Source organism: Salvelinus fontinalis, chromosome 4, assembly GCF_029448725.1.
Source record: "Salvelinus fontinalis isolate EN_2023a chromosome 4, ASM2944872v1, whole genome shotgun sequence".
NCBI classification, from domain to species: Eukaryota; Metazoa; Chordata; class Actinopteri; order Salmoniformes; family Salmonidae; genus Salvelinus; species Salvelinus fontinalis.
The window spans coordinates 59,581,699-59,605,430 of NC_074668.1; the positions used below are offsets into that span (position 1 = coordinate 59,581,699).

A 23,732-nucleotide genomic window follows, 5' to 3' on the forward strand; every position below is an offset into this window, starting at 1 on the left:
GACTAGGCCTAATCAAAAATGATTTTCCTCCAGGTAATCATTCTGTAAATATCAATCGGTCCATTTTTATCCAGCAGCATACCACCCTGCATCCCATGCTGGCTTTCCTCTGAAGCTAAGCAGGGTTGGTCCTTGTTGGTCTCTGGATGGGAGACCAGATGCTGCTGGAAGTTGTGTTGGGGGGTCAGTAGGAGGCACTCTTTCCTCTGGTCTAAAAAAAAAAATCAAAATTCCCAGGGAAGTGATTAGGGACATTTCCCTGTGTAGGGTACTCTCTTTCAGATGGGATGTCCTGACTCTCTGTAGTCACTAAATATCCCATGGCACTTATTGTAGGGGTGTCAACCCTGGTGTCCTGACTCAATTCCCAATCTGGCCCTCATACCTTCATGGTCACCTAATCATCCCCAGCTTCCAATTGGCTTATTCATCCCCCTGTAACTCTTCCCCAGGTCATTGCTCTAAATGAGAATGTGTTCTCAGTCAACTTATCTGATTTTTTTACATGTTGGGGTCATTATTGTCATACATGTGTTATAACTGCTAATGTTGTGAGATGACCTTCACAGAGATACACCTGAAGTTTTTTAATTGGAGATTTGCACTTTCTACATGCCACTCAAAATACTCCAAAAGCTATGAGAAGAGTCAGAGAATACCGAGGCTACTGCTTCTTTAAAAATAAAAAAGAGGAGGGGATGAGTGCAGAGAAAGTGGGATGGTACCATCATGAATATTAATCAGGTGATTTGTTCCTTAGAGACAGAGCGCAGCTGGATGTCACTGATTTGATTGAACTAGAGGACACCTCGCATCATAACAACGCATATAAAATCTAAAATCATATCTTAATAAGCACAACAACCTATTGAGTCGCGGGATGCATAACAAAATTATAGTTGTATAAGAGACAGCTCAGAACAGAGTAGCCTAAAACAGCTGTTGTCATCGGTTTTTAAATTTTTTAACTATTCGCCTTCTATTGCTTTTGTGAAAAATATTTTATCATAGAGTTTAATTATAGCAATTGCACTTATGGACACCATTCTGGACAATTTCGCCCCGGATAAACTTTTCCCCAGTGCCAACCTGTTGGACCTTGAGGATTTGAATGAAGGGGATTTTCTCAACAATGTGGTACGTGCAGATGTTATTTTTTCTATTCTACATATTATCTACACTTATCTTTACGCACACAGTGATTGACAAACTGTAATGCAGCGTAAATCGTGTGTCGCTATTATTCCCCAGATGTTTAAAATATATTATTCGGCTTGTATGCCCACAGCCTATGCAATTAATGCTTCAATGTCTACAGTGTCAGCAGTGTTCTTCTGTCTCGACTGTGATAGATGTGTTAATTACGCTGTAATAAACTGATTTATGGATGAATTAAGCTGTGAGACTACACTGCAAATATCCAATGCGCGTCAGAGAAAGTTGCTGGGTTCGTCACATGCGTGTCTGCAACGATTACGAAAGATAAACAGCCGGCATGTAGGCTATTGCTGTTTAATTTGCTCAGCTGTGTAATTCAGCAAATTCTCTTTCCCAATCGTGCCGGACATAAAGTGGGCGTGTTAGCTGGAGTTGATCCTGCTCATGCATCCGGCTTCAGTGCATTTGTAAAGACTGTTGTGACGTATGTGAAAACTATCACACTTTTATGATGGCCCTCAATAAATGACTCTGATCCAATTGAAGAGAATATTCCTCATTTAGTAGTTAAGTTCAATATTCAGCACATTACACACAGGGATCAAGAGTACATGTCACTGGAAAATGACAAACTGTACCAAGACTAAACAAACCCACCACAAAGAGATGGAGTACATCATTGTTACTAGGTGGTGGAAGACTGGACCAGCCAATGGGCTATTGGAGAAATGGTGAGCAATCTTGAAAGGATCCCATTAGGATTTGAATGTTCCATGATTACTCATTCTTCTGAGGAGAGAGTGGTGGTGGTTTGTATCTTCAACTACTCCCCAATGGGTCAACATTTCATCTAATCCAAACACCTATTGGACATAAAGAAGTGTAACTGGAAATGCTTCACACAGATGAATGGGAAATCATGTGACATAATGGCATTCACACTGAATCAGCACATCAGCTCAGCTAGTCATGCACTTGGTACACTTGAGGATGAGGGTGTTCTCAATGGGGATTTGACAGACTTATAATAGACTCAGATGTCCCTCCACATTCTCCCAGCTGTGAGGGTATGTATCAAGCCTGGCCCCTGGCCCTCAATGGCTTGATTGTGGTTGGGGGATTTCTAGGGGACAGAGACAGGGAGGAGAGGACCAGTCTGTCATTGGTGTGAATGCGTTCAGATTCTAGCAACTGACTGCCGTCTCAGTGCTGTGTGAGAGTGAATGGGGGCCTGTGTGTGTGTGTGTGCTGCGTGCACCCCTCACCGGTCTGCCGCTGCTTCCCCCTGCACAGCCCTCTGTTGAAGCCCATCTGTAGGCAGAAGTGATGAGGCTCAGCCCGGGGCCTCTTCAGTGAAAGAACCCTTTTATGCCTTTAAAAATTACAACAAAATTACACACTGACAGCCTTGGAGGAAGGGTGGGGGGAGGGGGCAAGTAATAGGCGGTGTTTGTTTTACCAACTATTATGGGGGTTTAAATATAGGTGGGTCATTTAAGGATTTCAACTGTTTAGGTTTCTGTGTGCTACTTTTTTATTTATAGCTTGGAGTTAGAATTTCAATGGCTGCCTTGGGGTTTTCGTATGCTGCCTTTGATGACCCTCTTGCCAAGCACTTACCCTACATTTTAGGTAATTGCATGGGTGGGTAAATCAGATAAGCTGCAGGCTATTGTGTAGCTTTTAAGATCAGAGTGTGGCCACATTAACTAGGATGCCCATGGGTGGAGATTTGCATATTCTTATGATACGACTTTCAGAAATGTGTCAGAGGGTGTTCATTCCTTTTAAATGGATTACAGACTGTAATTGGTGTGCAGGTTATCTTCATATTTGGCTGGTCTGGTCAATCCCACTTTATTTGAATGATAAGAGAAATTCCTGTCGGATAAAAAGTCAGTAGCATACTGTAGTTGACTGCAGAAGTTAAATATTCACTTATATGGATGCACAGAATAGAACTGCACCTGCAAGTGCTGCATTGCAAGTGTGTGTCTGTGTGTCTGTGTGGAAGAGGGGGGATCCCAGCTGGCAGGTGACTGGCCGACATGCCTGTGTCCCACACATGCCAGCAGCTAGTTCTGCTCATAGGTGATGGAGCGTGACTGGGCATGCCATAAAACTCCAGCAAGTCGAGGCCTTGCTGTCGAGACACACTAATGTAGAGTGGGGGTGGAAAGGAGTTTTTTGGCAGGGGGAGGAGGTAAAGAGACCAGCTAGCTGCATTCCTTCCCACTAGGTTCCTACAGGGACTCATTGCGCTGAGCTTTCTACTGCTGTTTTTGGAGCCAGTCCATAATGGATGGCTATGACAAAGTTATGTAATATTTTGAAAATTCATGTATGCATGCAAAAGAAACCAGTCTACCAAATGGCAGGCCATTGGCTCTTAGTTCTTCACAATCATTTACACTTTCTGCTACATGTGTTCTCCGCTAAGGAGCGTAAACCCCTGCTACAAACTTCCACTTTCAAGTGGTCAATAAGGTGATTCTACTCTATAACTTGATCAGGTGTGAGGTGAGGTAGTTTGATTTATACACTCTGCTATCAATCAAGCATTGAACGAATTCAGACGAAATGCTAGTATATAATAGTGTATCCGTCAGTGATTAGCTTTATTGCAGCCTAAGTTGCTTAAATCAAGAGGACATTGAATTTCCTGAGTGGACTAGTTACAGTTTTGACTTAAATCGGCTTAAAATCTATGGCAAGACTTGAAAATTGCTGTCTAGCAATGATCAACAACCAACTTGACAGAGCTTGAAAAAAATATATAAGAATGATGGGCAAATATTGTACAATCCAGGTTTGCAAAGCTCTTAGAGACAAACCCAGAAAGACTCGCAGCTGTAATCGCTGCCAAATATGTTTCTAACATGTATTGACTCAAGGAGTTGAATACTTATCTAATCAAAATATATTCATATTTTATTTTCCATGAATACAATTTTTGGGGGAATTTTTCTTCCACTTTGACATTGCAGAGACATTGTAGATATTTGACAAAAAATGACAATTAAATCCATTTTAATCCCACTTTGAAAAAATCTAAGGGTATGAATACTTTTTGAAGGCACTGTACTGTATATACCAGGGCTGCCCAACCCTCTGCCTGGAGATCTACCATCCTGTGGCTTTTCAGTCCAACCCTAATTTAACATACCTGATTCTACTAATTAGCTGCTCAACAAGACCTTAACTAGCCGAATCAGAACTGCTAAATTAGGGTTGGACTGAATACCTACAGGACAGTAGATCTCCAGGAAGAGGGTTGGGCAGCCCTGGTATATACTGATGTGTGTCTGTCATGGAAGGATCAATAAAGAGATACGTGACAAACTAAGATGTCTTGAGAAAGATTAAGCATTCAAGGTGCTAGTATCAGCCCTTCAACTTTGTCTCTGAGGTGAATATCAAAGGCGTGGTGGTGCCTTTCAGTCAAGTGCGGAGCACACACCCTGGAAATAAGCTCTAACCTGCGGTAGTTGCAGGCTGTGATCAATTTAGAAAGCATATACTGTCAAACCAGTCAGTGTTTTATCTTTGGTGATGGTGCGTGTCTCTTATATTGTCCTCACTGAATTGTTAAAAATGCCGGTCATTCTTGTTTTTTTAAAAAAGTATACCCATGTCTATTGCTCTTAGAAGAAAAAAATCTGTAGGCCCATGAAAATGTGGATTATAGAACATCTTAGAACTAGAAATTATGTGTTTTCTATGAATATACATTTGAAAAAGATTTCTGAAATAGTATATTGATTTAGACATCTGAGTAATAGGAGCTTCCACAAATGTTGAACTGGACCAAGTTCTGGTGAGCCTATAGCCTATTTTCAGGGAAGTTCTCATGTACTTTATCTTATATCGACATGAGTATTTCCTTCACCCATTTCCTTCTCATCACATCCTTGAAGGTATCCGTTTGTTTATCATCTTGTAATAAGAGGATAATGCCCATTGTAGTTGAAGTACCCACCCATCCTCCAAGCTTACAAAGAGTCATATATCTGCAGCATTGTATCAATCTGTTGCAGGTTATTTTCACACTGGTATGACATTTTAATTCACATTATAAATGTTATCCTTGTGGTTTCCGACTAGCCTATATGGTACTAAATGGAACTGTGAGTTGTTTGGCTTATTGAGTGTCCAGAGACAAGTAGATGTGTCTATTTAATCTACTTTATTTTGTATGAAAGGCTGGTGGGCAGTTTTGTCAGTCTGTAAATCAGTCCTCTGTTGTAGTCTCTGGTAACCAGCTCTGTAAATGAAACAGCAGAACAGAAGAAGCCAGACTTAATCTGGAACACATTGTTAGGATGGAGCGTTCAGGGATAGATTTCAGGGAGAGGCTTTCAGGAGACATAGCAGGGACAGTTCTAGGCAAGTCTTTTTGTCATATCCACCTACACATCTCTATTGGAGCAGTAGGACTGGCTGTACCTGTCAGACTAAACCTGTCTGAAAATCCACTTTCCATATAAGTAACCAAATTAATTGGTTAGCTATGTGTAGACCTTGCCGTGAAATACTTACTTACAAGCCCTTAACAAACAGTGCAGTTCAAGAAATTAAGAAAATATTTACCAAATAAACAAAAGTAAAAAAGAATAAAAAGTAACACAATAAATATCAATAACGAGGCTATATACAGGGGGTACTGTTACTGAGTCAATGTGCGGGGATACAGGTTAGTAACAGGTTAGTCACAATGTTACAGGTTAGTCACAATGTTCGGGGATACAGGTTAGTCACAGGTTAGTCACCTTTGAATGACTGTCACACTGATATGAATTGGATTCAAATATAACAGTTGGATTCCTGTTCCCTGACCCATTTCAACCACAGTTCATTCATACCTTGCCTCGCTGGTTCTCTCAGACCGAGTCAACATTGTAGACTGGTGTTAACCTTTGCTGGAACAAGGCTGTAAATTCTTTCAAAGCTTACAATGATTCCTCTTAAGGATCCGCCCTTTTTAAAATTTTCCCCTAAAATGACATACCCAAATCTAACTGCCTGTAGCTCAGGTCCTGAAGCAAGGATATGCATATTCTTTGTACCATTTGAAAGGAAACACTTTGAAGTTTGTGGAAATTTGAAAGTAATGTCGGAGAAAATAACAGAATAGATCTGATAAAAGATAATACAAAGAAAACCCCCCCCGTTCTTTTGTATTTTATTTGTAACATCATGTTTGAAACGCAAGAGAAAGGCCATCATTTATTATTCCATCCCAGGTGCAATTCAGATTGTGGCCACTAGATGGCAGCAGTGTATGTGCAATGTTTTAGACTGATCCAATGAACCATTGCATTTCTGTTCCAAATTTGTATCAAGACTGCCCAAATGTGCCTAATTTGTTTAGTAATAACTTTTCATGTTCAAAATTGTGCACTCTCCTCAAACAATAGAATGTTATTTCTTCACTGTAATAGCTACTGTAAATTGGACAGTGCAGTTAGATTAACAAGAATTTTTAAGATTTCTGCCAATATCAGATATGTCTATGTCCTGGGAAATTTTCTTGATACTTACAACCTCATGCTAATCGCATTAGCCTATGTTAGCTCAACCGTCCCGTGGATGGGACACCGATCCCAAAGAATATTTATTTTTAAGAAGATAGTACTTGAAGTTCAGACTAGTCAATTAAGTGTACTAAGGTCCATTATTAGTCTCAGGAAGTGCAACCGGCTGTGAGAAATTGTCATTGTCTTGAGTGGGAGTCAATGGGAAAAGCAGCAACTAAATTACACACTGCAAGACCAAGCTGAGCACAGGAAATTGGGGACAAACAGTCAGAGAGAGAATGGTTGGGACTGTGAGTTTGCAAGCTGGAGAAAGTATTGAGAAGTGATTTTAAAGTGACTTTGGTTTTGCAGTCCATTTGGTTGGCCACAGAAGCCACAGCAAAGTAGAACTCCAGACTCTCAGGACCCTGGAGCTTCAGTGAGAAGGTGACCCCCCCCCCTCAACAATAATATTTTCTGGGCTTCCTCTAATCTATCACAGACTCTAAATGGATCCAAACAATCCCTTAAAGGTCAGGAAACCAGTCAGAGTGACACACAGAAGCCTGTCTCTAGTGGTTGTGGTTTTCAAACCCCTCTGCTTGCTAAAGAAAGCATCTGCACTGGAATTAAGAAACCAGGCCTTTCCACTCAGGGAATGTGGGGGATGGGAGCTCATGGGTCTACTCTATACTTTAGGGTGCTCCCTCGCTGCTCATGCAGAGGGAAATTCAGGCCATGGGACTGCTGACTGCTGCCTCAACACTAGATGAATAAATTAAATGTTGGGCTCAGTGAGGAGCAGGAGTCAGTGAGTGTCAAGTCTGGTTGATTTGAGAGCTTTGGAAAAACCAGTGATTACATGCATAATACAGTATGTCAAGCAGTATGTAAATTGTGTTTAACACACATATGTTGTTTTGTTGGACATCATTGTAATTCTGATTTAAACGGAAGCGCTACTTCCAAATGTCTTCCTCAAATAGCAGGTAGTAGGTGAGAATCAGGGGATACATTCAAAACCTCCCTGTACCTTTATCCTAAGGGCTTCAGGTGTGTACACTTTAGCATTATGCACCTCAATTGCAAGTCGTTAAAAGCATCAGACCCATATCAGGCTCATCTTGTAGCATCTGGTCCAATTTGGGAGCCAGCGGCAATGTGACAAGCGAAGACATGTGACCAGGCCCTTAAAGTTGCAGATGTGAACATTTGGATGCAGCAGTCTCAAGTCCAAATGTTTGCACGCAACTTAAGAGGTTTTCAATGGAGGTCAGATTAGGTCAAGCTGTCAACTTTATGGATCACAGCTGATTTGAACGCGCATGCTTTTCGCTTGGAATTTCCTCCTCTCTTGTACTAATGTAGCGTGTGTCCTCTAGATATTCTTCCAGGCATGTCAAACTTAACATAGTCCAGATCATAACAGTCATATTGTGCTCATCTTTTCTGTTGATTTTCAGTTTTTAACTGCATCTTTAAGCACAATTCTTCAAATAATAATTGTTCTTATAAGAACAAACTGTATTAGCTGCTGCTTCTATTCTTTGTCTTCTCACAGCAACAAGGGCAAATCTCCACAGAGCAGCCACATTTGAACTGCATAACAGCCATTCCGGCAGATCTGAGAGTCTAGCAGCTTTCTTGGCTTGGGTCCCCGGCCCAAACTTTTATTGGCCGATTTATTTTTCCTTTTACAAACGCACATTTTCTCCTGCTGCTGAGCTTCTCCATGCGAACCTTGCACTCCAGTTTTCCTTCTTGCAAGTGCCTGGCTAATTTGCATGCGTTGCTCTGATTGGTCACAGAGCTGACATAGTTTTTGTATCACCACAAGCTATGCTGAGAAACACATTGGTATTACTATGAGCTGCTTGACTTCAGTGCAGTGTTTACTATGTCTACTGCATAGACATTTATTTATGCTCTCTTTTCACCGAATGTGATACTGTGTGCCAGGAGAGAGTGCAATACTTGATATGATTATGCCTCGCTAGAAATAAAAGCACCACTTCAATGACAAGAGGGTAGGCTTAAAGGGCTTATGTAGTGTGTGGTAGAATGTCTAGATTGTTTCAGATAGATATGGTAATGTTCCACCCCTTCTGAACAAGCCAAACAAAACACTTTCCTTGTTTCCAAATCACAGTTAGTACGATACTCCCAAGAATTCTGTACATTTATCCCTGCGCCTGTGGTTTCTAAAAATACAATATTTGCTTTCCAAATCCATAACTGCAGTGGGCGCTAACATATTTGGCATCTATTATCATAGTTTGCTTTAGAGGGCAAAGCGTTTAAACGGGCTGCTAGGTATCTGCACAGACAATGCTCCGGAGCCTGATTGCTCAGGCAGTGATGTAGAGTAGGGAATCGAGTTACTCTGGAACATTTTAACCTCTTCGGTTCCCTATAGCATAGTGGTCTATCTTTCTCTCTCTCAGCCGCAGAGAGTTTTAATGAGAGGTCTTCCAGAAAGAGTAGCACCCAGCAGCCCTTCCCCCTCTATGGGGCTTCCTGTCTGTCCAGACCTGTACCAGCTGCCCCAGCTGGAGAGATGGGCCGGCGAGGGCTGAGGGAACATCTGGGGCAGCAGAAAGGGTCTTTTCTCCACCCCAGACAGGGAAGATATGATTCCCTCAAGGTGCTTAAGTGTGTTTCTCTTCCCATCCCATTCTGACAGACCTCTGTAATTATTGTCTGCCATCGTTACCACTAAAATGATAGACGAGAGAAGAACTTGTGTGCCAAAACTATAATGAATTCTCATTACCTGTTTGCTGTTCAAAAAGCAAGCTTTCTCTGTCTCATTCTAAGCGGAGAATTAAAATATTCCCTCAGTCATTATGCATGCAAGTACCGTCCTGGTATGACTTGGTGTACTTCAAAGCCTGCTGTCTGGTGCTCTAGCCAAAACATAATTAGCAATCTAGAGAAAATGTCATATGAGGGGCAACTCCCAAAGAATCTGTGATCTTTTTGGCTTTCCGGCTTACATTTCTAGTGGGTTCATGTGCAAACAATCGTCATAGTAACTCCACCAAGAAAAAGTGTAATGTTATTTTTACTCCGTCCCAAGTATGACCCAAATTCAGTAACTGGGTCTCTTTAAAAGACTATTTAAGTGCCACGAGGGAGAAAAGGCCCCTGTCTGCCTCTGAAATTCTACATCTTGGTCTCTGGGATGCTGAGGAGAAGGCCATATGTGAAACATTTGAGGGATTGCATCATCATCACCACCACAGACTGAATCAGAGTACCGAGAAACTCTACCATGGGAGCATGCATTTAAATTATATTGTGTCGACTTCATTAAATAATTTTCAATTTGTTTGTGCATTTGTTCGTTTTTAAACGGCTTCTACATTTTCAAAAGGAGCTAACTCCCCAAACCAAATTTCAAATTTGCTTAGGAAATTCTGCCAGTGTTCAAACCGAATGAGGCTACAGCCTGCTGCCTGCAAAAACCAACCATTTATCTGTGTAATATACACATTGTGATTGTGTTTGTCTTTTCCAACCACCATAATGGCCACCTTCTTCTTGGCTTGGCAGTGAAACATATCACTCAGTTCAGTCTGGATTATCTCGGGGCGCAAGCACATCCGCCGCACACGGTGCACAACAGGAACCTCCTGCTGTAGATGAAAGGGTCTGGGTGGAACTGTTTATCCTGTTGCGCACTCAGCCATAGTGGTTAGTGTGCCTGCTGACGGCAATGGTGTTGCATAAAGTAAATAAGCCGGATCATCTAGTATTGCCAGTGTGCCTTTCTTTATTAAGCATACACTGCTCTCGACCGACATCAGCTCTATTTAATGGTGTTTGATATCCGGTTAAGTTTTGTGTACATAGATAATGACGGAGCAAACTAAGGACAGTGAGCCTTTTATATACTCCCTTGCACTTTATCCAAATCCTTATCATGAGAACATGACAAGTAGGGTGAATGTGTAGTACTGTTTGGAATTGACTCACCTCCACTAGCAAGATCATTTCATCTGTTAGGCCTAAATACTATCAGCAAATGTAGATATTTTGTCTGTATGATGATACCGCCTTCCGTGGGAACACACAGATGGCCAGGGCTTGATCTATGTTGGTTTTCCTGTCACAGAATTCACAATGTTTAGGCGTGTGAGAGGCCCAGCAGATAGTGAAATGGGGATGCCTTTGGTGCTGTGGGCAGCGTACACTGTGTTTTGTTTGACGGCTGTGCAGCTCTCATGCCCGAGTTACAGGTCACACCTAAGACACTCCCCTCTACAGCAAACAAACTGCCCCACAGGTCGCTGTACTGTGAATAGTTGCGCGCGTCTCATACTTGTAAAGCTATGCAACTTACGTACATTGGTGAGGGACATGAAAAACTTTAATCACTTTGGTAAGAGATGGAGTGACGGTGCCTCTGGAATTCTCTTCACTGTGATTAATGTCAACCTACCTTCAAGAGCCATACCCAGAAGCAAGCGTTTATGTGCAATTGATGTAGTTAAAGATGTAGATGTGTTCAAATGAAACACAGATCTCCACAAGTTTTCTTATTTCCAGGATGATTCAACATGTCTCAACATGTCCGCGATGGTGATGTCCTTCAATGCAAATCATATAGCCATTCGGGCTCTGGATTGACTAATACAGTCATTGTATTGACTCCACAGTGCCGCTGCCATCTATGGGGTTTTCTATTATTTCTGATCTGTAATTAAATGCATTTTTCCCCCAACCGGATAATGGGCCTGAAATAATCTGCGTTCTTCACATTACGTTTACTGTTGTAACAATGCATTTTATAACAGCTCTAGCTATTATAAACTCCCTTGATTATATTTCCCCTCTGCATATCATGGATGATAAAAAGTCCTGTTACACATCTGGGGAAACGAGTGGAGCCTGCTGGCCTGTTTTTAATTACAGCTAGTCATGTTGGTCATTGTGCCTGACATGCAATTAGTGGTATGTGTTGTTGGGATTCATTAGGCATAGCTGGTTTGAGAGGAGGTGGAGTGTAGAGAAAGTGAATGTGAACTGGTCTGTGATGTGGAATACAAGGGTTATCTAGAACACTACAGCCAGAGTACCACTGTGTCCCTAGGGATTTTAATAGAGCTGTTCTGATTCTGCACACCAGCAGTGATTCCCTGTCTGCTAGCTAAACAAAAGTAGTGGAAAAACTGAAGCATGTACTGGTGCCCTAATGCATAGAACCCAAGGACTGCATGTGTGAAATGGTACGACTCATAATTCCAAGAGCAGGTCTACATTTGTATATTTTGGTATGGGATTCGATTACATGATTTTCTGATTAAAGGCGGTCCGATGTGATGAATGTTTGTTGGTGATTTTGTTTTTGCAGCACTTCTCGGAGCAGATGGAGGACTTCTCCAACGAGCTGTTCAGCAGCTTCTTTGATGACCACCTCCTGGCCGACAGGAACCCACTGCTGGACATGGAGATGGACCCACCCAACCCTGACATCCAGCAAGAACACAGCTACTCCCTGAGTGGAGACTCTGCCCCCCAGAGCCCCTCCATGTCCATCAAAATGGATGAGGAAGCAGGTATGAAAAGCATTATTTTTGGTCCTTCTTCTTTGATCTTGTTCATCATGGGTTAACCTCCTCCCAGACCCCAGACCCCCCCCCCCCCCCCCAAAATTAACAAGAAGCAATGCATCTACAGCACAATGACCTTGTACACAACTGCTAGGTGTACAAGGTCTATAGTTTGATAGTAGTGTAAGTCCTGCGTCACTAGAATAGCTATATCAGATCTGTGTCCGCGCTCTCCGCTCCTGCCCTATCTCCTGACGCTCCCGTGCCGCACAGAGAACCCATCCAAAGGAGCCGAGCTCACATAGTACACTCCCAGCCAAGCCCTGCCCACCCTGGAGGAATCAAGGAAGCAAGTCAGGGAATTCCAGGCAGTCAGCCAACACACACACAAACACACACACATCATGTGGCTTCTGCAGCCCTTGCAATGACTCCAAGCTGCAAATGTTTCTCCTTTATTTCCCTTGTGCTCGGGGCCAAGGAAAAGAAGAGCCATAAATAAAAAATAAAAAAGGGGATCTGCTGGGGGGGGGGGGGGGGGGGCAACCCTTTCTGAGAGCCAAGGCAGACGGACAACTGCCTTGGCTCTCAGAAACGGTTGCGTCACAAGGCTTAGGGTAGACTGAATGCATGACATTGGACTAAACAGCGTGTTAAAAACCACAGTCTTACACATGGAAATCACTGTTAAATCACTGGCCCAAAAAAGTATACACGGATCCCCAGTAAGATGTATGGAACAATGGATGAAATCCACAAATGGATGGAATCTAATGAAATCGATTCATATCGGACCATGGCCACACACATTCCTTCCACTGAATGTCAATATGAGAGTGTGCATGTAGATGCACAGCACTACCATAGCAGTCAAGTTCACAAACTGTCGACAGAGCAGAGGCACCCAGAGAGCCCTGCTGCCAACGCAGATTTGATTTCCCATCCCCTTTGCACCAATCACTGTGAAATGCCCATTTTTAAAGAGGTTGGCTGTTTAAAGGGGGTGTCTAGCTGCTTTACTGCTCTCCACCTAGGTGTAATGTGTGGAGATCAAACTGCCATCCCCTCTCATAACCTGGCTAATGAGCTCCCAGGCCTTGCCCCAATCCACTCAGATGCTGAGTGAGGGGAGTCCGACTAACTGTACTGACCTGCCTGTAAACTTCAAAGGCAACCCTGATGCTTCCTCAGGGCCACAACACATGGGCTCATGGGTATGGGCAGGCTGTAGCCATGACATCCCATGAGATGTGAGCTACTGTCTAGATACTGTACATAAAATGACCTGGATGCTCTGTTGGTTTGCATTAATTATTTGTGATGACATACCAGTTACGGTTAGTGGTGTCCTTGGTCGCATTCATTCAGTACATCCTGTTGCTTCCCTGATGGAATCCTCCCATAGAAAAGCCAAGGCCTCATCATGATATATTGCAAGCCATGACTTGTTGATGTAGAATCCAAGGGAAAGTTGTTACTACTGTAAAATAAGTATTTGCAATATTTCACTCATCTTACAGTACATTATTTATTGTGTTTGTGGACAATTTAGAATGTTGCCAAGGTTGCCTATACAGTAGACTTTGCTGAGTGGATTGAAGATTTTGATGCCACTTCGGATTTCCCCCATGGGGTAAAGTCTGTGGACATAAAACCCCAGTGGGGGAGGGATTTACACCCTCCCTGTAATCAGTCTCCCACTGCTCCCTTTCCCCTCCTCGCCATGGGAATCTCGCCCACACCCCAACCTGTCTTCTGTTAAGGAGCACAACTTGAAAGCTTGCTTACTACCTTTTTATAAGCCTCTGTAATGTTTTATCGATCCAATCGGGGTGCCAGCAAACAAATGAGGGAAAAACCAGGCTGCTAACGAGGTCCACTGGTTGTGAGTGCTTTTACTCCTGACTTTGAAACTGCAGGACGGCCCCTCTTCAGGAGAGGCTTTGTACTCACTGGCCTCTCACTGTTTGCCATCTTCACAGAGGTTATTAACGGAGGAGGAAACTCATTTCGGAGGCAGAAAGTCCTCGAAGTTTAAGCTATTGGCTTTCACAATCAGCTGCTTCGCGTTAGCCCTGGACCATAAAGACGATCCATTCTGTAGATGTGCGTCACACCTGCTGCTTTAATGTACACTGATCTGTGATCCAATCTTGCTCACCTCTAGTAGTATCCCAAGGGTGTCCCTTTGAAATACACAGGGGGGCTTCTTGGTTTGATACTCTACTTCACGTAGCGTACTAGTTATGTAATGATATCCCTTGAGACATACAACTAAATAGTTTACCATGTCTTCTTTTTTTTCTCCCCAGAGTTTGAAGGAATGTGGTCTTTCAGCCAGGACCTGACGGCCATCCTGGTAAAGCAGGAGCCTGATCAACAGGCAGAGCCTTCCTCTACAGACCTCTCCATGGGGAACTCATGCTTCCAGCCTCTCAACCTCGCCCCACCACCTCACAGGAGCTCATCGGGGGACACAGTAAGAAACTGCAGCCATAGAAACTATCACCTAGAACCTATCCTGATCCATTACCAGGGAAAGCCTTTTTTCCTGCGTGTCAAGAGCTATGGAAGACTAAGCCTCTTTATAAGCCATAGGGATCTCTCTTGGCTTTCTCCTCTTCGACTAAAACTTGAGCTGTTTGAAGGACATCTATGAATTTGGAATTTGGAGTCTAGTGTCTTGCAGGAACGGTAACCTAAAATCTAATTTTTGACACAAAATGTAGGTCAAAATGTGATTATTAAAAGGAAAAGAAACGGAGTTTGTAAGTGGAGGAAATAAACCATTCACACAGTGCACCCCTACAGGACCAGCACTGTGACTCATGCATCATTGTCCATGGAAGTAATTCATGGTTTGTGGGGCTGAGGTGGGGCTTAGCAGTCAGATGTGAACCCCAGCACAGCTATTACCAGTTATCACTGGTTACCAGGCCTCTAGCCAAGCACACATTACTACAGTACCGGTTCTTTTCACAATAGTTATTTTAGTTTGAACATCTTCAAATTCATAGGATATTTCATGTTCTGTGAATATTTAGGATTAGGGCATGGTCATCCGATTTGTTCCAGCTGTAAGAATTAACTATATAAGTCTCAAATGGTGAGTGTCCTGGCTAAATGGTCCTCAGTTGGATGCCTTCCAAGAACCATTGGTGGAGATGGATTCCCTTTCTTCAGTTATATAAATAGTTTTGAACTGTCTTCAGCTGTGTTTACTGTCAGAACCACTTGGAATGTCTCTTGTCCTATACAAATACTAGAATGTTAATAATACTCTTATTCCAGGGCTCCAAAGAGTTGAACCTCAACCCCACACCTGCAATCAAAGATGAGCCCAGAGAGGTCAACCAGTTCCTCAACATCCCTTCAGGTGAGAACCATGACAATAAGCAAGATTACATTAAGGCATTCAAACATCCTTGAGGGCTTATGTATCCAGCTGTTCTAAGAAAGGTTGGATTTTAAGTTACCATTCATTCCATCATGTAGATGCCTCAGTTTCTTTTGAGACCTTTACACACTCAAAGACCCACCTCTCATCTTAAAGGTCATGTGCAGGTGTCAAAAGGCGCTTACCTCCAGTTGATTCCGCCATAGTGCCTTTCTACGAGTGTGTTATTTACACGGGGGGGGGGGGGGGGGGGGGGGTAGAAAAACCTGTCATGAAGCGTGCGTCACAGTGACTCACTACAGTGTATTCCTGATGACACATCAGTCTTCCAGACAGTGGTCTGCATGTTCTTTCTCTCTCTTATTCAGCTGAATTAGTCCATCTTTGTTAAAGTGAATGGCTAGGCTGTGGTAGATAGGAAGAGCAATTACTGCAAGCAAGTGTGACACATAATGATGTATAATGTGCTCTTTTCCTAATAGGTATTTCACTATGCAACACTATTAGTGATGGCTCATTTCAGATATGAAGTGTTTCCAATTATAACCTGCTAGCTTTTCTTTTCCCATTTTTTCGCTTACACACACGAGACGAGACTGCCTCTGTTCATTCATGTAGTGTTTTTCTGATCTAATTGCTAATGAAGTTAGACGGAAAAGCCAATTGAGGCGCAAATCTGCAAGTATATTATTAGAGCAGTGGTGCTGGTGATTGAGCGCTCTTTTTTGGGGGCGTTGATCTAACCTGCTAAGTAAGATTATGTTCCCTCTCTTTTTCTATCCCTTCCTCAAGTATGGCAATATTTTTTTGTTCTGCACATTAACGCCTTTTTCGATGTACCAAGACACTATCTGGCATTTGCATTTTCAATATTTCTGTCTGGAGCAGCAGATCTCTCAATCCTTTTAAAGAGTGTATCAGAGAGACAAGGAAGGGCTACCCGCAGCTACAGAGGGATTCAACTGGAGTAGAAGCTAGAACCGACCAGATACACCTGTAGAGATACAGCTGGACCTGTTCAGCCACCAGCCTGCAGATTACAGTATCCCGGTTAAAGAGACACTTTTACTGGTTCAGGGGTTGCAGAGATGGCCTTCGTGGTGCAGAGGAATACCTCCATATAAGACTGAATCCCATCTGGTTGACCATAAATCTTATTTTCAATAACCACAGCCAGCAGCACCACATGTCCAGTCTAGCCCTGCCTCCCTTCGCAGAGCGCAGTCTGAACAATAACGTCTGCATTGTGTCTGCCTCTGCCTTTAACAAAGTCCACTTTCTCCCATTCTTCGCCTCCCTATCCAGTAATAACAGAATAAAAGCTGGGTCCTGTGTACTCTGGACTCACACCAAACTAAATCCATGGGTCATACCAGCATGGGTCTGGCCTGGTGTTTGGGAACTATGTTGGGGGAAATTCTGCCTGGCACAGATATCTTAAGAAAACACAGTCCTCACTCCATCCCTGTCTGAGCTCAGTTCAGATACTTACACAGAGGCTACTGCTGACAAGTGGATGGGAGGATGGGATCAAGCAATAAAAATAAGAGCAGGCACTGGCTGCCTTACTTACTGGAATTAAGCTGTCTCTCTGTTTGAACTGACTCTGTCCAGGAAGTCATTTGCCATTTTAATTATGGATGTCTTGGCAAAACTGACCGTTTTATGAGGTCTGGATTTGCACCGCTGCTTTCCACTGTTTAAGTTAAATTAACTATTTTCAGCTCGATCCCACACGACAGATGAAGTCAGACTTTTGTCCCCTCTGTCTCATTATACAGTGACTGTATATCATCATGAGGTTAGATGGGCAAAGGCCTTGAGCATATGGGTCATGTTGCAAGTGATGCATTTCATAACCATTGGAACCCTATTTTCTGCCCCCCCCCCCCCCACATACACAGATGATCAGCTGCAGCTCCCCCCCACCCCTCCCAGCAGCCATGGCAGTGACAGTGATGGATCCCAGAGCCCACACTCCATGCCCCCTTCCAGCCCAGCCCGCCTACAGGCCCGCTCCTCCGCTGCCATATCCTCCTCACCCCTCCTTACCGCCCCACACGTAAGTACTGAGCCCGTCCCACTCGCCACACCCCCCAGCAGTGTACCGTTTGCCTTTTGGTAATGGTGCCAATCAGAGCGAAAGTACATTTTTTTTGTACATCAAGCTGTTTGTAAGTAACAGGAACTATGTTTATGTTAATCCTGAGTCTGTGAGTGTGTGTGAGTGAGAGTGAATGTCAGTGAGTGCATGTGAGTCAGTCTATGTGCGTGCACATGCAGTATTACAGTATCTAAGCCCATGGCTGATCTATGGTTTGCCTTTCCTGATGACTTTGGGCTGTGCTGTGGATGGTTCCCTATCAGTGAAGGAGGTTCCCCCGGCCTAGCTCCAAGCCCTTCCCGTCAGTAGAGTCAGAGCCACCCACGATGAGCTGGGCTGCAGACAAACCCAGCTGCTGGACATATTAGGAGTTCATTTCCACATCCTCACACTAACCCTGACCGCCACCCTAGTCTAGTCTCTTCATTAGGAGCTGCCCTGGTGTACAGATATAATACACACAGCACCTCAGATTCTCCAATTCATAACCAATTCATAAAAAGAGTCCTTATTTCTCCACAGAAGCTACAGGGCACTTCAGGACCCCTGATGCTGACAGAGGAGGAGAAACGCACCCTGATCGCTGAAGGTTACCCCGTACCCAACAAGCTGCCCCTCACCAAGACCGAGGAGAAGGCACTGAAGAGGGTTCGCAGGAAAATAAAAAATAAGGTACCCACTCTTACATCCTGGAAAGTAAAATGTAGATTCAGTCAAAAAAATCTGTACGATTTGCTTACAGAAAATGTGTAAACCTATTTGTACTTTTAAAAACTTTTTTACCTGTAATCTCAAAGTAGTGTTTCAGCAATATTAATATTTTAATATCCTCCCTTTTATCATATGAGCTGTTATTGATTTGGGGATCCCTCTCTCCCTTCTCTGTCTAGATATCTGCCCAGGAGAGTCGCAGGAAGAAGAAGGAGTACGTGGAGTGCCTGGAGAAAAAGTAAAAGCAGGACACTCTCCCCTTTCTTGTCTGCCAACTTTTTTCCTCCTCTCTCATCGTCATTCCTGTTCTCCACTTTTTTCATTCCTCCACTCCTTCATTGTTTGATTGTTCCTTAGCTAATGCCAATGGCGTTTGTCCATTAAAGCATGCGGTCACACAAGGCCATCTGAGTCACACACAATCACTTAATCCACTCCAGCAAAGGCCTCTGTAGACCACTGTTCCTTACCAGGAAAATCCCTCACTTTCCATCCATGGTCATTGTTGTTTTTTTAGTTCATATTTAAGACCTAAATACATTACAGAGGTACAGAGGTTGCTATAGCATTACCATTATGCCTCCTATGACCGCAGACTGTGTTGTGTTAGCATCCAATATTCAAGCACTGCATTTCAATAGCCCATGTTGTCTGTGATTATCAAGAATGTATATTCCAAATTGTCAGATAGCCAGTCAAACAGCCTAATTCTCCAGCACAGCAAGCATTTGTGTCACTCTTCTATTTTGTTCTATGTGCAGATCGAATGTATGGATGTGACTTTGTGTCTTACAGGGTGGAGAACTACACGTCTGAGAACAGTGACCTGTGGAAGAAGGTGGAAACACTGGAGAGTGCAAACAGGTGAGCCATGACTTTGAGTGACAGACTTTATGTGTCTGAGTGTGTGCGTGTGGGAGCATGCTCTGAGTGATGCTAGACACATCCCTGAACCACCAGTTTCAAGCAAGCCTTGGATAACATTTTTCTATTCATGATAGCTGTCTGTGATTTGACTGCTTCTCAGCAGTGACTACGACAGCCTTCATTAGGTGGGGACATTTTCCCAGTGTTGACCATTGTGCAAGTGCAAGTGATTGGGCTCAATAAAAGGCATCACAGACTACACAGACTCTAAAGGCATCACAGACTGTGCCAGCCTCTAATTTACAATAGGCATTTAAAGTTGCTTGGATCAAAGTAACAGCGTGACAGTATACCTCTCCCTAATTACAGTACAGAGTGAACCATCTCAAAAAGTGCTCACTCAAATCTGCCTCATAATAATTTGAGGCCCGAGAAGGAAACCACAGGCTGACTCAGCTCCTAGCAGGCAGTCCAAATGGAACACACAGGAGCCAGCTAGCAACAACGTGTGGGGCGCGTGTTCCAACAGCATATGCCTTGCCTTGGCTGGTAAAGAGGGGACAAAATGAGCTTATCTGTCAATGCGAGATGGCAGCCCAACAAGCAATCTGTTGTCCTAATGTACTCAAGTAAAAATAATGTGTTTAATAGTGATGTATGCATCTCGCATACAGTTAGCTGGATGCTAAGTGCTTGCTGTACTTTAAATTATAACGTCTGGAAAGGTTTGGTTCATGAGGAGGGCCAAGGTTGCTCTTGAGAAGTTGAAGGAGTCACAGAGTCACTCATGCACATGTTTCCCAGTCAAGATCGACTCGTGTTTTTTCCTTTTCTTTTACACAGTCTATTTTAGTCCCTTGGGAGCAATATGGTTTATAGATCACAACTGTGCAAGCACTGACCAACCATGATTCAATTCAAACGTGATGATGCAATGGACATTCCTCATATGGGACGTTAATGTTCCGTTTCCAGAGTTTCCATGAGAATTTTCCTGTTAAGATTTGACCCAAAAATTATAATCACCTTCATATCCAAATGGACCATTACATGAAGCTCTTCTTCTATCAGAATTTACTGTATTTTCAGTCTCTGGTATTAACAGCATGCAAATTGTTATTGTGCATCTGGGGTATCCCAAAGGACCAATATAAAGTCAGTATAGCTGTTTGCATGTATTTGAACTTTATACTAGTGTTATAGTCACATATTGTGGTTATGGCAAATAGTTTCATGGTGTTTGGGTTATGTGAAGGCTAACACTGGAAAGGTCTTTTCTACCATTAGTGGAAGACATGCTCCCTCTCGTGGTGAAAATATGAAAGCTCACCTGGTTTCATTTCTTATTGCAGCCTGACCCAATACTCACGTTTGTCTAACATACAGTAATTCATGTCTAAAGAGAGAGAGAGAGAGAGAGAGAGAGAGAGTCCGAGTGGGCGTCTGCATTGCTTGTGGTTTTGAATTGCTTTCTATTTGGGCAAAGCTTGTATTTTGTGGTGAGGGGGAGGGACAGGAAGAGCATGGTTCACACACTAGAAATACAGACGTCTTATATAATTTCCAGCTCTAATTCCTCAATGTGTTATCCTCACATTATCCTTTTTCTCGGAGATGAACTTCAATGTCCTGGATGCTCAGGAGAGCCAGACAATTATGATTGTTTTTGTAATTGTTTATTTTATGTTCAATCTTAGTTGACTTTGTACTCACTCTAAAGTCACGGAAATAGCCAGATGGAGAGGGATTATTTTGGGGATTTACAATACATTTCTGTGAAAATTCACTGTCAGTCATCTGTGTGTGTTTGTGTGTGTAACGGTGCTTGCTTTGTGTTATCCGACAGCTGGAGTTAAACTGGATCATTGTAATGACTGACAGTCATTAGATTCTGCTCTTCTGGAGAACGTTTTAAGTTCACATGAGGATCATTATTGTAGATTCTGTAAGTGAATACAGTTGTATTATTAGTCAATCTGAAACATGTATTATCTGCCTCCTCTCTCCAGAACTCTACTCCAGCAGCTCCAGAAACTCCAGGCCCTGGTCACAGGAAAAGTGCCCCAATCCTACAAAATGGCCTCAACACAAACAGGAACATGCCTTATGGTACTTTGCATACTATTTATTCTCATACACACATGCACCAGACATGCAAAATCCCATAAAAAGTGGGGGTTTTCTGATGCTCCCCACTGACCTAAGATACGGTGTATTTAGTGTTCCTTGGACTGGATAGTCATGCCTGTTAAAAAGGGAAAACGACTGCTTTGTTTGTGAAACGACTCACAGCAATGGACAGGGACACTGGCTTGTGGCCTGGCCTACTCTACTATAACACACTGAGGCGACCCCATGAACTCAAACTGGCAAAAGCCTTCTCAGCTGGAGAACAGAACCTCACTAGCACACTGTTCTCATGTCGCTCATGTTGACCATGTGCTTTTGTTGATGGTTTCTGGTTCCCTCCCGCCAGGTGGTGGCGCTGTGCTTTTTCCTGGTGCTGGGCTCCCTTGTGCCTTGTCTGCCTGAGCTCTCCTCCCTGTCCCATACCGTGAAGTCCTCCTCGCCCCTCCCCTCGGCTGATGTCTACACAGCCAGCCAGGGTATGTCCCCTACCCCTCACCTGTCACCTAGAACAGAGTTTCAGGAAACTCGGTCCTGGGGCCCCTCATGGGTGCACGTTTTGGTTTTTGCCCTAGCACTACACAGCTGATTAGAATAATCAACGCTTGATGGTGACTTGGTTATTTGAATCAGCTGTGTAATGTTAGGGAGAAAAAAACTAAACGTGCAGGGCCAAGTTTGGGAAACCCTGACTTAGAATAGTCTACCATCTACAGCATGAGAAACACAAAGCCTTTAGTTTGTTGTCCCATACATATCGCATATTTTCAGGTCACATGTTGCTTGCCTAACAGCATTTCCAGAAATAATGTCAAAGGGAACATCGTGTAGTTGAATTAGACGTCAATGTGGCATTACATCTTATCTTGTAGTATTTCAAAAGCAACAGACTCAGGCGAGGATGTTAGCTGAAATCACAATATCCTTCTGGTATAATATTCAGCTTGTTGACCACAAAATGGAAATCATACATGGACCTACTGGCTACTCAGAATTGGTTGGTGAGGGCTGGGTTGCTTTAGAAACCCAAAGTCAGCATGGCACAGGAAGCTGTAATGAGTTGTTCTCCCTGTAAAACTCACATGATCGTCACACACCTGCTGAATAAAGATGACCGTCCTGCTCAAAACCATTCCGTTCTTCAAAAGAAAACCTACATTTTACTGTTTGTTTTTCATTTTTTACAATATAGGAATGGTTCTATGTTCCTTTGTAGTGTTTGGAGGATCAAGGCAGTGATTAACAGCCTCTATTTATCTCTGTCTGTGTCTGTTTAGTCCGCTCCCGCAGCCTACTCTTCTACGACGAGAGCTCCTCGTTGGAGGACGGTCACGGGGGCTTCCTGAAGATGCAGGGGGACGGCTCGGAGGGGGCGCCCCTCGATTACACCGAGGACCGGTCGGCACGTGACAGCCACGCAGGCGAACACGAGAACACCAAGTACCTCAGCAAGGCTCACTCCGATCCGGTGGACTACAACAGGACCGGCGCCCAGTTCCTCCAAGAAGAGCCGCAGTACCACAAAATGTAAACTGAGGCCAGACAAGTAGGGCTGTAGACTCTGTCTCCATCTTTGTTAATGAGAAGATTCTCACAAATTGCTCTTCAGAACAAGGGACTCATTATTTTATCAGTGCTCCTTGTAATTACTCAAACATCAACAAGAAGAATGTATTTTAATTAATGTGATTGTTAGGTTACCAGAGTTTGCTGTGATACTGATGGACTATTTCTCCCCTCCACAGAGAGCCAAACCCCGAAGGAGAGGAGTACTTTTAACCTTTAGGGGTGGAGCTGCCAAAAACACACGGCTCTCCAGACTTACCCATGTGGATGTGTAGTGACACTAAGGCGCCCCCTAGTGTGCTATCCCCAACCCACCTCTCCCTGCACCCCCTGACCTCCTGCAGTAGCTCCCTGGCTTTCCTGTTCCATCCCATTCCCTGAAGTCCCACCTGATAGAGAGGATGAAGAGGGTATGTGAAGAAGATAGAAATGACGGGCAACTCCAATCAAAGCTCCACAGCCACTTTTCATCTTTGACTGCCGTGTTTGACTGGAGGCAGAAGCAGGGAGTGAGAGGGGTTTGAATTGAGTAACTTGTTGAAACCTCTGTGTGCTATGTGTGTCTGTCTGCACGTTCAACTGGGTGAGTGTGGTTGCAGTGCTTCTGTGCAGATGAAGTGCTCCTCAGATTCCATCACACTGCTGCTTTTTCAAGGACTTCCACAAATATTTAGAACACAGGGGGTACTTTAGGTGAAGGGTGATCTATAGCGGATCTATAGCAAATTGGA

At 43.5% G+C, this 23,732-nt stretch overlaps 1 protein-coding gene across 1 annotated transcript; it reads left to right on the plus strand.

Moving 5' to 3' along the window:
• Window positions 1-763: 763 nt before the first annotated feature.
• LOC129854094 (cyclic AMP-responsive element-binding protein 3-like protein 1) lies at window positions 764-23,732 on the plus strand. Its single transcript, XM_055920740.1, has 12 exons — window positions 764-1,137; window positions 12,031-12,235; window positions 14,542-14,708; window positions 15,521-15,605; window positions 17,531-17,688; window positions 18,253-18,402; window positions 18,621-18,679; window positions 19,237-19,305; window positions 21,318-21,417; window positions 21,785-21,914; window positions 22,713-22,962; window positions 23,181-23,732. Exons 1-12 carry the CDS (start codon window positions 1,036-1,038, stop codon window positions 23,212-23,214), a joined length of 1,509 nt encoding a protein of 502 aa, XP_055776715.1. The 5' UTR covers window positions 764-1,035; the 3' UTR covers window positions 23,215-23,732.